Here is a 14,491-nt window from a genome sequence, read left to right as displayed (position 1 = left end):
AGTGCATGGACTGGAAACCTCACACCTGCTGGTGTCCGAGGCACAGGCAGACACAGGCTGCTTCATGTCAAAGTAAATCTGTTCGACAACGATGCAGATTTCTGTGTTTCTGTCGAACAAATCCATTTTCATGTACGCACTAGCTACACACACACACACACACACGCACACGCACACACACACACACGCACACACACACACACACACACACACGCACGCACACACACACACACACACACACACACACACACACACACACACACACACACACACACACACACACTCACACACACATGTAATGAAAAAGGAGCAGTGTAGCTCTTCCAGTGAGCCTATATGTGTATTCTACAGTATAGATATGAAGTATACCACAGTGACAGCTAAAATAAATTGAGAGATTTTACAGTATGTCACCAGTACCTCGGATTACATTAATAGTTTTAAATTCTAGCCTTAGTAAACAAATATAAATTACATCACATTGACTGATTTCAGCAAAAAAAATAAAAACAATAAACTCCAGTTCTGACATTAAAACATTAAACAATCAGGACCATTTTTGCATTATACTACTCAAAATATAGAATAAATATTCTCCACTATCCACCCATTACATATGAAGTACAGTAACATTCAATGTGTGTTGTTTATTCTCTGTCATTTAGCTTCACCTCACGGTTTTTAAAATGTTAAGTAATCCTTATTGCTTCATTAATGACATGATTACTGTTGGCTAAAATAATGCATAACAAATGTGTTAATCTAAACATGGGTATTATCATCTTAAGTAATATGCAGAGGCTTACAATATACAGTATATATGATTAATCAATGTGTTATGTGCCATTGTGGTCTAAATTCTGCTTAGTCGAACACACGGTTCAAATGTATGAAGTAGCTCTTGTGTGGACAATGCAAAGGTGCAGCGGCCTCCTCGCTGTGTGGAAAGGCTCCTAAATAGTAATCTGTCGCCATCTTGAGGCAAAATAAAGCTATTTCCAGACACACTTTAACTTACCAATAGACCCCTGCCATTTTTCAGTAAATGACTCATTTCAGGTGCCAAGGTGTTAATTATTAAGTTCCGTCATTTTATGGAAAGAGACATGCAAATATTTACAGACGAATATCCTACGTAGAATAAATGATATACAATTCATCCTCTGTGAAATGTCAACAACAAGCAAATGTTGCTTTATAAAATTCCACTGGAAATGCATAAAACCAACTGATGACCTTTATTCTGACACTCGTACAGTAATATTTATCACAGTTTTATCAGAAACAATTTCCTTCCTGTGATCAAAGTTTATGGCATTCCCATTAAATAAAGAAAGAATCATCTGTCCGAAGCTTATACATCTAGTCCGACCCATCTCTCTGGCAGTTTTTATAACTTCAAATACTTTATAAATATATAAATATAAATATTTTACTTAATATTCATTGAGTAAAAATAAATGTACATATTTAGACCATTTTCACTACCTAATAGTCACTTGTCTTGATATGGATTGATAATGTGATGTACAGTATTTGTTCCACTGTTGATCTTGCCCAAAAGCATTAACATTACAATATCATCCAAGCAGAGGATAAATTAAAGGTTATTTATTTAACTGCCATTACTTGTTTTCCTTTGATGTTAATGATAATTAACATGCAAATGAGCCCTGGGAGCAAAATAGGGGAACCGTCGTTCTCTGTTAATAATTACTGTGGAACATCACGGTTATAAATGAGATCTTTCAGGTACAAGACAGGATAGTAATTGGGGTTGTGACTAAAGAACCTGTAACATAGAATATTTGTATTGGAAAGTGGGTTTTATAATGGTTTCTGTGTGTCAGTTCCCAGGGGAGAGTGGTCCATAGTGGGTATAGAAAATTATCATAATTGCAAATATGTTTTAGTCTGAAGTAGTACCCTTTTACCTGTCCCTGTCCTGCACTTTAAAAAAGCCTTGTCCTCTTTGAGTCACGAATATTCACTGTCTGCTCCTCTATTTCTAAAACATACGATACAGACAAATGTATTTTAGGATGTTTATCCAACATTGATGAGCATGATGGTGCTATCAATACAAAGAGTATACATAACATCATACATTTGGATATGCTAAACCTGCATCAAGATATAAACTTTAAACCCATTTTCGATGTGAAATGGTGAAAAAGACTTGATTAACACTCTTATTGTGTTCGTTTCTCCCCCCTTACTTTGGTGTTCCCGCTCAAATCTGTTTTAACAGCTCTTACATCAACACATTTTATTTAACAGCCTTTTCAGCTGTAAACAATGTCTCAGACTACTGGTTTACATGAATAACTGCAGTTAATATACATATATAATATAGTTAATTATTTTTTATTTAATGTAATTAACATTTATTGTAAAAGAAAAAAAGGAAAATCAAAACAGAGACCAAATTCACAGAACATCAGTGTGTGTGTGTGTGTGTGTGTGTGTGTGTGTGTGTGTGTGTGTGTGTGTGTGTGTGTGTGTGTGTGTGTGTGTGTGTGTGTGTTTAATCTAGGGTTACCCATTCACCGGGAACACCATAGATGTAACAAAGTTGACTAAACCACTCAAAATTCAATGAAAGTGGCAATTGTATATGTTCTAATGCCTATTGTGGAGGATAGCATAAGGCCTTGAAGCAATCAAATGTAAAACACAATATTTATGATTGATGAAAGTAGTAAATTGGTCAGATTTGACCGGAACACAACAGGAGGGTTAAGGAAAGTCCTGGGACTTGGTACAACACTTAAGGGATCTCATGAACATTAGAAAACAAATTCTTGAAATAATTTGTGTAACATACTGGCACTGCAATCCAAAGTTAAATGGACCAAAGTTATATATTTAAGAAGACTTGTTCCGACAAACAAAGAGGAAATCCACCTCTAATGTTAACTTGCATACACAATCATGTACTTAGCAACGTACCTCTTATAGCTTGTCTGTTGAAATGGACTCATTTTGGTAGAAATGTTGCATTTTAGACATCTAACTTTTCTAACTTACACATAGTCGTTGCTTTTACGCTATGTAAATGAACATTTCAACTATAAGATTGTCTTACTTCAAACACATTATCTGAATCTGTGAACAAAGCAGGTAAAATAGGGACATTCCAATAACTACATCAGTGTTTTCCAGGGACGGGGTGAGATGCCACTTCAGAGGTGGTTTGTTTACTAGTTTACTAAAAGTGGACATTGTCGAAAGTGTAAATCGTTTACTTCCACAAACACCTTTCCCCCATACACAAAGTGCAAAACAAAACAGTTCATTTAATAAGCCACACAAGTGATTCTTTGTGTTAACACCATGAAGTCAGATCCATGACCTGCTGTGTCCCAGTTCACCTATTGGAATTTAACACGTGTTTTAAATTAGCTTTAAGCTACTTGAGTATCCCAAAAATAAAACTTTTAAATACAGCTAATAAATACGTACAGTACCTTAGAGAGCTTTGATATTATTTCAGAGCCTGTATTCTGAAAGTGGACGTACTGTATTTTATGCCACAACAAAAGCAGAATGATATTCTGGCTTTGGGGGGTTTGAAACATAGTTTACACCATCAATTTATATATATAACTTTAACACATGAAGGCACATAAAAGCTCATGGCTTGTTTTTATTTAGGTGTAGCAAACAAATGTGACCTTGTGCCACAATAACAGATGGATGCACCTTTCAAACACTCAACATTTCTCTCATATCCAAATGTTTATTATATGGTGAATCTAAAAATGAGCTGTCAGGAAACATTATCAGTTGATGACAGGTCTTTTTATGAAGGAGATGATCCATAACTAAACATATGACTGTAGCTGAAAGTCATCCAGAGTGTTTCAAATCACGTGAGACAATTAACATGACATTCAGATCTTTAGAAGAAGAAACACATAACATGTAAAGTTCAGTGTAGGCTTTAGAAGAGTGGGGTTTAAGACACATAAATACCATTTTGATGTTGGATTAAGAAAACACAGAAGACACGGTATTAGCCACTACATTCTTTATTTGATACGCAGCAGCAACCACTAAGTACACGAACCATCCAACATATTAGTTCTTGGTCATCACCTGGGGGGGAAAAGAAAGCATAATAATAATAATATTATTAAAACAATCCACTAGAGGGCACTAGAGCACCTGCGCTTCTTAAAAACTCAACTCTTCTGAGCTACTGACTCAAATTCAAATTGAGATAATAATTACTGTCTGTTGTGTAATTGATATTTCATCATTTGTATAATTTCTGGAAAATTACTTCCATTTTGAAGTGATTAGAATAAAACAATTTCTCAGATAGTTGTCTAATATTAGGAGCCATGTAATCAGAACAAACACAGCCCGTCAGTGGTTGAAGGTCTGCTGTGTGATGAGTCTTAACGCCGGTAAACAGAGAGCGGATCGATCTCCACAGAGGGAAAAGGTTTTGCTTCTGTATCTAGTGTGTCATGGGACACTGTATAAATATGTGTTATATCCATTGCTTTTTCACTCACGTTGTTGATCCAGGAGATGTAGGCGCTGACCCGAGTGAAGACGGAGGGCTTCTTGGGGTAGTTGCAGCCCATGCTGGAGCCGAAGCTCACCACGCCGTGCACGTCCCAGGACCCATCAGGGTTCTCACAGTTCAGAGGACCGCCGGAGTCTCCCTGAAAAACATTCACACAAGTTGGCAAATGCTTTTAGAAAAAATGAAATGTAGAGATAAGCTTGAGTGTAAGGCTGCGGTGTAGTTTTAAATTAAACGGTTATTAAACATCGTGAGTTTGTTAATTAAAGCCAATCAGACTCACGTTGCAGCTAGCCAGCTGTCCGTCTCCTCCTGCACAGAGCATGTTGGTGGTGACCAGGCTGCCCCACCAGTCACTCCTGGAGCAGGTGGAGTGGCTGATGACAGGGAGGAGGGCCTGCTGCATGACGTCGGCGATAGGACCTCCAGCTTTAGAAGAGAACAGGGCATTCAGATTCAGAGCTGCAGTCAAGACCACCTTATCCAAAACCTGCTTTAATAGCTCGAATTCCCATCATAAGTGGATGAAAACAACGGATCGTTTTTACTACAATTGCGAAAATGTAAGAAAGAGGTGTAAATCATTAAATATCTGTGTTCCAAGATTATTAATATTTTCATTAGTGGGGGTAAATAACAGACTCAACCACTTCAACGGTGTTCCAATTCAGTGTGCAACTCTAAATGTATCTTAAAACGGAGAGAAGGTGGAAGAAGTTGCCATGCTAACAAAACTTTGACTGGGGAATTGATATAACTTTAAAGATATGAGAGGACAGATATGTTGCCAGCATTGTCTTACTCCAGAGACGACCCCAGCCGGTGACGTAGCAGGGAGCACCATGAGACAGGATGTCACCAGAGTTGGGAAGACATGCAGCCATGACGGAGTCAGAGAAAGTGACAGGAGTTGCCAGCTTGATCAGGGCGATGTCGTTACTAGAGCATGAATGCAAAAAAACACATTTAGCATTGGGCAGAACACTTAAAACAAAAATAGTCACAGCAGCACAATCTTCTAGAAGAAGGGAAATGACGCAGCCCACCGGATTCTGTAAGAGTCCCAGTTCTCGTGGACGACGATCTTGGCGGGGCTGATGGCGATGGAACCTGCCTCGTTGTTGGAATCCAGATTGTGTTTTCCCAGGTAGACTCTGTAGGTGAGACTGCTGCTCGGCCACAAACAGAAACAAGAATCAGACTTGCTTTGATCTAGAATCTATTCAACCACACGTTATCAGAACACCCAACTTACTTATTACAAGCACCTTCACTGCCATTATATTACTGCAGGGCTACTGCTGTTCATATACAGGGTTCATTTAACTCTCACAGTGTTTAAATTGATGCCAATGTAAACAAAGGGGGGGACTACCTATTCTCATTTCTATAAAATAGGGTTTTCTTAAAAATGATTTCACGGATTAAAAGTAAAAATACTAAGTAAGTAAACAATATTACAATATTAAGCATGTCATTGTTGTATTACATGTACATGTGTTTCATTGATCATGATGATGAATCTAATGGAAATGGATTTGAACCTGGATGTTTGTTTGATTGGTTTTTTTTGCTTGAGTGTTTCTTTCTTTCTTATTTGCAGCTCATGTTGTTGTGATGCACAGTATATTTTTCAAAGCAGGCATGAGGTAAAGTTTTGTAATTATCTTCTGTAAATCCTCTGGCTGTCAATAAACATAAAAAATAAAGGATACTAACAATCAGTGATGCCTTCAGACTGAACTGCCTTGTTAAGCCATCTCTGTGTAGCTTACTTATCAGACTGCTAGAGTAAAGCACACAAACGTATTTCTCCTTCCTTACTGCCTCTACCACTCTGTGTACCATCGGCCTGCCTGGCTCTCTTTCTCCGCTGGGCCTCGTATACCTTCTTGATTTCAGATTTATTTAGCTTTTTCAAACCCACCTGATGCAGTGAGCAGCAGTGAGGACCCATTGGTTGGAGATCAGAGTACCGCCGCATGTGTGGTAAAAGTTGCTGCCACTCTTGTACTGCAGAGACACCTGAGGAGAACAAACAATGACACGTGTTATGACTTTAGGACAGAAGACACACCATTTAAAGAAGAAGTCTTAAATGGGCATACTGTACCTGCCAGGGCCAGCTATTCTCACGGACATCATCTCCACCAACCACCCTGGTGACGATGGGAGGGAAGGTGGGCAGGCCGCACCCGTAGGCTAACAAACAACAGTACAGAACATGGAGATGTTATGATCAGGATCTAAAATCTTACTCATCAGCATAAGGATAAAATGTGAACGTGTTGAACTAAATGCTTCATATCACATTTCTAGACAACTTCATGTAAAACAAATGTGGACAGTTGTATGTAGCAACACATTCAGCTGTCTGGAATATCGCATATCGGAGCTTACCACCAGCCACAAACAAAGCCAGTATCACAAACTTCATGTTGAAAGTCTACAGTAGAGGTTCAGGGGGACGTGCTCTTCCTTATATAGTGCTTTGCTCAGACCTGTTAAAAGACTTTAAATGTGTTGCTTAACATTTTGCTCAGAGCAGCCAGGGCAAGTTCATAGGAAAAATAAATCAACCTTGGAGATAAGTAACTACAGATATCCCCAAATACACCTTATCTGCCCCACGCTACCTCTGTGTGAAGCTCACAGATGTCTCACTGTGACCTGAGCTGGTCAGCTCTTTTATAAATAAATAAATAAATAAATAAATAACACTCTATCAATTTAAAATGGTCTATACAAGTTGAGCTGCCAGGCTTAGAAGTCAGTTTATGGTCTGGGGAACAGAAATTATGCTTTTGAATGTATCTCACTGTATATGTTTACACATTAATTTAAATTGCAAAATATGTAATGCAATGTGCATTTTTGTAAATGTTTGAAATATTTGTGAACAAATTGAAATATTATACAGAAAAGCCATTTAGTTTAATTAATTCCACATCAGTGTTTAAACACATAAAACACTAAAGCAGCAAATAATTAAACATGATAATTAAACAGATTTTTACGAATCAAAAACTAATGTTTAGTAAGGATAAAGTTGCATTTTACCGTACAATTTCATAAACAGTTGTAGAGACATTTATTTAAAATCACATATTTGCAATAAGTTGGTGGATCAATGCGGAGGAATAACCACTGCTGTTGCAATCAAACTTTATTAACTGACTTGTTTTTGTGTAGATATATAAGTATTACATTGTACTAATAACTTTTTACTGCCTAATTGTACTACAATACAGTCACAGGAAACATTCAGTGCTTTCATAAGCAATGGAAACTTCAGCTCGACGCTTCTTTGTAAAGAAACTCAGGGCAGAAGGGAAGGGCTACATTTGATATAGAGTAAGGCTCTTTGTGTCAACTCCAGCTCTTGATGATAAAAGCTAAAAGTCTTTATTACACTGACTTGTTCAACAAACAAGTCTTAAATTATACACTCAGGACACTTATTAGTAATTCTGGTAATTTCTGGCTGTTTCGATGTCCACTTAGCTCCACCCTCGTATCAAACGCAACATTTCCAGGAATGTGATCCAGCTTTTGTAGGTTGCATAACATCATGAAATGTATAAATATATCAGATGTTTCACAACTGTGGCGATTCAGACATGATGAAGTTTGTGGTTTTGGCTCTCTTTGTTGCTGGTGGTAAGGACCTTTCACACACACAACACTTTTACAGCCATCTTTCTTGTGTTAAATACACATACAGTATTTCAGCTTTCTCTACAAACTGAATGCAGATGAACAGTTGTGCTTTAAGAGTCTGTCTCTGCTGTCTCTGCTGTCTCTGCCGTTTCAGCCTACGGGTGCGGCTTGCCCACCTTCCCCCCTGTGGTGACCAGGGTGGTTGGAGGAGAGGACGTCAGGCCTAGCAGCTGGCCCTGGCAGGTAAAACATGAAAAAATCAACTGCACACTGTGGACTTCATGAGAGGAAAGTTAATTATAGGCTAATAGATCAAGTAAACAGTAAAGTATGTATATTAAGCATTGTTGAATTTTGAAGGCAGGCTCATTTCTATAGCATCTTTCAAACACAGAGGCCAAAGTGCTTTACATCACAGGCGAAGAAATGCATTAGAACAATGTTTAAAAGACAATAAAAAGATCAAATAAACACTTTAAAACAGAATAAAAATTGATGATTAAAACAGAACAAATATTAAACCAGAAATACAGTTATAGGTTACAGTGCAGTAAGTTGCCCCCTATTAAATAACGGAAATAAAAGAGCAGTACAGAAAACAATCATTCAAAGGCACAGAAAAACAGAACACTTTCTGATACATATTTGGAACTGGCTTAAGGGTGCATTTCATATTGGGAAGAGTGACACAGCTGCACGCGTGCCTGTGAAAAGTAAGTGTGTGATTGTGTTCATATGTATGTTTTAGATTTCCCTGCAGTACAACAGACAGGGCGAGTGGAGACACACCTGTGGAGGCACTCTGATCTCTGACCAGTGGGTCCTCACTGCTGCTCACTGCATCAGGTGAAACAGTGGAGCCCAGAACTATTCATGATGACAAGTTACCATAACTCAATGATACAAATATCTATATTTGCAATCAGTGACATGGATCATGCTGTTTGGAATGGTAAAACATGTCAATTGTGAAGTTATTAAATTTGTTTCCAATACATTTTTACTTGATTTGAGGAATTCCCAGAATCAAGTGATAAAATGTATATAAGAGACTTATTCAGCAGATTGCAAGCTGATGGGTAACCCACTATAGCACATTTCTCCACTTTTTTAACTTAGATTAAAATGCTTGTTATGAGCTCGATATTTCCATATAGATTCCACAAAACGTGTTTGTAATTGGCTGGAAATACTAGAAGAGGATTTCGGAGATAATAAATCACTTCCTGCTTCATATTCTTCTCTCTGTCAACTTGCAGCAGTGGCAAGGAGTACAGAGTGGCCATGGGAAAGCACAACCTGATTCAGACAGAGGAGGGTGCTGTGTTCATGGGCACCGCTAACATTGTTGTGCATGAGAAGTGGAACCCCTTCTTCATCCGGTAAAAGAATCACTTCTCACTAAGGTTGTGGGTGTGAATTGTTAGACTTTATTGAAAATGTATGCAAGTCTGAATCCAAATCTATGTTTCCTCTCCAGTAACGACATCGCCCTGATCAAGCTGGAGTCCCCCGTCACCTTCTCCGACAGCATCATGGCTGCTTGTCTCCCGGCTGCTGGCTTCATCCTGCCCCACAACGAGTCCTGCTATGTCACGGGATGGGGTCGCCTCTACAGTTAGTGCCCAATCTCCTGCCTCTCTTTGACTCAAAATCTGCCTCATTTTTTATTTTAAGCTCCAGATAACTCAGATAATACTAGAACACGTAGTCTCAACGCAACTCAAAACCCACCTCAACTCCAACGATCTGTTTGAACCATTCCAATCCGGCTTCCACTCACAACACAGCACAGAAACAGCGCTCCTAAAAGTCACCAACGACCTCCTCCTCTCCTCCGACTCTGTACACCTCACCATTCTCATCCTCCTCGACCTCACTGCAGCTTTTGACACCATCCACCACACCATCCTGCTCTCCCGTCTCAAAACCTCCCCAAACATCACCGGCACTGCTCTCTCCTGGCTGAAGTCTTACCTCACAAACCGGCAACAGTTCATCAACATCAACAACTGCACCTCCTCCCCTGCTCCTCTGTCCCAAGGCGTCCCCTAGGGTTCGGTGCTTGGTCCTCTCCTCTTCATCCTCTACCTCCTCCCCCTCGGTCACATCATACGGCGCCATGGCCTCCATTTCCATTGCTACGCTGACGACGTCCAGCTCTACATCTCTACAAAATCCATCCCAATTTCATGCAAAACAACTTTCTAAAACTCAACTGTGATAAATTTGACATGCTCATTATCAGTCCCAAATCCCTCAGCAAAAACAACTTGTCCCTTACCATTACCAACTCCCCTCTGTCTCCCTCCCCACACATCCAGAACCTTGGAGTCATTTTCGACAGCAACCTCACCTTCACGAACCACATTAATCAGATCACCAAAACTGCCTTTTTTCATCTAAACAATATAGCTCGTCTCCGCCCATCACTTTCCTTCCCTGCTGCCGAAACCCTCATCCACGCCTTCATCTCATCCAGACTCGACTACGGCAACAGCCTCCACTACAGCACACCATCCAAACACATCCAAAACTCTGCCGCCCGTCTCCTCACCCACACCCGCTCCCGTGGCCACATCACCCCCGTCCTGCAGAACCTCCCCATAATAAAATTAAAAATTAAATTAAATTAAATTAAAATTAAAATTAAAATTAAAATTAAAATTAAAATTAAAATTAAAATTAAAATTAAAATTAAAATTAAAATTAAAATTAATAAAATATTATACTAACAGTTTCTTTGCATTTAGGTTCGTATAAAGTGTAGGGAATATTTATCTCAGTTTGGGGAAATATGGTATTAATAACAATTATTAAGCAGAAAAACACTTTTAGTCCAACGGCATAATCTCAGTGTCAGCATAATATTAATAATAATAAACCGTTTTTTCTTTTATGATCAATCAAGAGTGTCTCTGACGCACAAATGTGTTTTGGGAATTAATTACCCGAAGGGCAAGGGAACAACTTTATATTCAAAATGTTTATCACAATATTTATTGCAGTTTTAATAAGAGGTTATACTAAGTTTCTTTGTATTTAGGTAAGTATACAGTGTTATCTTATTATTTGAGCTTCAGCTATTAAGGTGTTTGTACTTTACTACAAAAGTAATTGTAAAGGAGACCTTTTTGTTGTTTGTAGTATTTTTTAATATTATTCTTAAATGATAGTTTTTTATCAGTTTTTTTACAAGGTAGATGGAATATATTTTCTTGCCTAAAGTTTCTCATCAGCCTTCTACCTGAGTTGTAGTTGAGCTCATCTGCATCTCTCCTCCACACAGCCGGAGGTCCCATTGCTGACATCCTGCAGCAGGCTCTCCTGCCCGTGGTGGACCACGCCACCTGCACCAAGCGTGACTGGTGGGGTGCTCAGGTGAAGGACACCATGGTCTGTGCCGGTGGAGATGGAGTCGTGTCTGGCTGCAACGTGAGTCTAAAATGACACATTGTACTGTAGCACCAACGCTTTGTGACTATCTGTCATGTGTTATACAGAGGACTATTCTTTGTTTTATTTAAATTCTTTACTTATTGTGGAGAAAAGAGTACATATATTGTTCATTTCAATATGATTTTAACTTAACATGTCAAACAAAATCTAATATTATATTTTATAATAATATAATAAATATCAACTTGTGTTTAATGGTGTCGGGAAATTGTAATTGGCTTTTTCTGACAAATAACGTACCAAACGATTAATCGTTTAATGAATGATAACAATAACTGTAACAAACAGTAAGTGCTCTGTAATTTGTACATTTTAGTCCTTTAACTGAGTCTTCCTCTGATACGGTTTGCTATTCCCCCACAAATCTGAAAACCTAAAAGTCTTTTCTGTTGTAAATAACATTCAGTATTTCAGACGAAGACTGTCAGTTAAAAGTTAGAAAACATATAAATAAAGAAATGTCTGTAAGGTATCCTAAGAAATGTTAGATGTAAACACTAACACTGTGTGTCTTTCAAGGACAAGAAGTTACTGTTAATTGTGGAGTTTGCATCATATGTTTCCTCTCACATGATTCAGGGCGACTCTGGCGGCCCTTTGAACTGTCAGAAGACGGACGGTGCCTGGGAGGTTCACGGCATCGTCAGCTTTGGCTCCGGGCTCAGCTGCAATTTCGCCAAGAAGCCCACCGTCTTCACACAAGTCAGCTCCTACATCGATTGGATCAGCTCTGTAAGCTACTGAACCTCTCACTGTGTCACTGTTGTTTTATTTGTGCTATTTACTTCAGGCTTCAAGGATTACAATAGTGAAGAACACAGTGTGAGCATTTTTAATCTATCAAGCTGCACTCATCTTGGTGTGGTAAAGTAGACTGTGTGTGTGTGTGTGTGTGTGTGTGTGTGTGTGTGTGTGTGTGTGTGTGTGTGTGTGTGTGTGTGTGTGTGTGTGTGTGTGTGTGTCTCAGTCTTCCTCAGGCCAAACTTTAAAGCACAGAGAGTTCAAGTTTTACAGCAAGGTTCAGCTAAATTAAACGTTATGCATGGTCTTCATTTGGAATAAAATCCTCAATGAAAGGGCATACGTATATATGTATATATATATATATATATATATATATATATATCTATATATTATATTATTATATATTAATATGATATATATATATATATTATACATATATATACATATATATATAGATACATAATAGACTATATATACATTAGTACAGATATACGTACTATATAATAGATATGTGTATATATATTATTATCTATAAGTATAAATATAATTAACATATAATATAATCGTAGATATATAGTAGAATATAATATATAGACATTGATAATATAATAATGGTATAATAGACTATATATATACAGCTATAATATATATTACATATAGACACATGTATATAGACATATATACACAGGTATAATATATTATATATATACATATATATATACATATATATATATATATATATATACATAGAGTATACATATATATATTAATATATAAGACATATATATATATACATAATATATATATATATACCATATACACGTATATATATATATATCAGTGTAGAATTATAGATCTCTCTATATATAAATATATACATCTATATATACGTATCTATCTAGATATATCTATATATATATATATAGATATCTATACATACAGATATATATTATATACCTATCTAATAGTATATACATATATACACATGCTATATATACATATATACACAGTATATATATATATATATATAACATATAATATATACATATATATGATCTATATAGAGAATGGGGGTATATATGTATATATACATGTGTTAGCTAGGTAGATATATAGAGATCTAGATATCACATATCTAGGATATATGGATATATATAGATAGAGAGAGAGATAGATGGGATAAGATATGGAGAGAGTCTCCTTAGATAGAGAGATAGATGATATAAGATAGATCTATACATAGACACGGAGATAGATAGAGATAGGTGATAGAGAGAGTAGTCTCTCTAGAAATCTATACATATCTAGATAGGATATATATAGAGAGAGTAGATCTATATATATAGATCTACAGGATCTAGATAGATATCTCTCTAGACATATTATTATCTATATAGACATATATAACAGGAGTCTCCTAACAGATATACACAGGGAGAGAGATATATATATATACATATAGAGATAATATACTATATAGAGATAGATACATATATAGACATCTATATATGTCTATCTCTATACAAAGATCTATATATACATATAGATATGTATATATATACATATATATATATACCTATATAGACCATAGACACGTCTTATAGTGGAGAGATATGTATATAGATATCTTACAGATTATATGTATCTATAGATATACAGATATAGATATATATACGTGGAAGGGGTCTATACGTATATATATATAAGATAGACATATCTATATAGAGAGATAGATATGAGAGATATCCATAGGAGACAGAGAGATCTCTAGCTATCCAGATAGACCTATATATATATATACCTATCTAGAAACATATATATATAGCTGTATCTCTCTCTCTATCTCTCTCTATATAATATATGTATATATATTTATTGTTATATATATTGTATGTATATTTTATAATTATTATTTATAATTTCTTTATCGACATGATTATCCTTTTTCTTTCATTGCTTATAAAAACAGAGGTTTTTTCTGTCATTTATTGTGTTATGATGTTATGGAAAAATGTGAAAAACTCTAAAAACTTTGGTCATAAAAATATATAGTAAAGAATCTGGACAAATTAAATATCTATAACTATG

The 14,491-nt window shown here is 36.7% G+C and overlaps 2 protein-coding genes across 2 annotated transcripts; one reads left to right on the top strand and one right to left on the bottom strand.

The window, feature by feature from the left end:
- Positions 1-4,083: 4,083 nt before the first annotated feature.
- Positions 4,084-6,977, bottom strand: LOC115010931 (chymotrypsin-like elastase family member 2A). The gene is made up of 8 exons (XM_029435845.1): positions 6,941-6,977; positions 6,654-6,742; positions 6,468-6,565; positions 5,587-5,709; positions 5,343-5,479; positions 4,824-4,969; positions 4,527-4,679; positions 4,084-4,101 (listed from the first exon to the last, which is right to left on the bottom strand). The coding sequence occupies exons 1-8, from the start codon at positions 6,975-6,977 to the stop codon at positions 4,084-4,086; spliced, it is 801 nt and encodes a 266-aa protein (XP_029291705.1).
- A 1,183-nt stretch (positions 6,978-8,160) lies between these two features.
- LOC115010820 (chymotrypsin-like elastase family member 2A) lies at positions 8,161-12,403 on the top strand. The gene is made up of 7 exons (XM_029435632.1): positions 8,161-8,200; positions 8,355-8,443; positions 8,949-9,046; positions 9,463-9,582; positions 9,681-9,817; positions 11,490-11,635; positions 12,239-12,403. Exons 1-7 carry the CDS (start codon positions 8,161-8,163, stop codon positions 12,401-12,403), a joined length of 795 nt encoding a protein of 264 aa, XP_029291492.1.
- The last annotated feature ends 2,088 nt before the right edge of the window (positions 12,404-14,491 follow it).

The sequence above is a fragment of the Cottoperca gobio genome, chromosome 7 (assembly GCF_900634415.1).
Source record: "Cottoperca gobio chromosome 7, fCotGob3.1, whole genome shotgun sequence".
NCBI classification, from domain to species: domain Eukaryota; kingdom Metazoa; phylum Chordata; class Actinopteri; order Perciformes; family Bovichtidae; genus Cottoperca; species Cottoperca gobio.
Note: the sequence above shows the minus strand (reverse complement) of the source record. Positions and strands in the feature narration are given on the sequence as shown.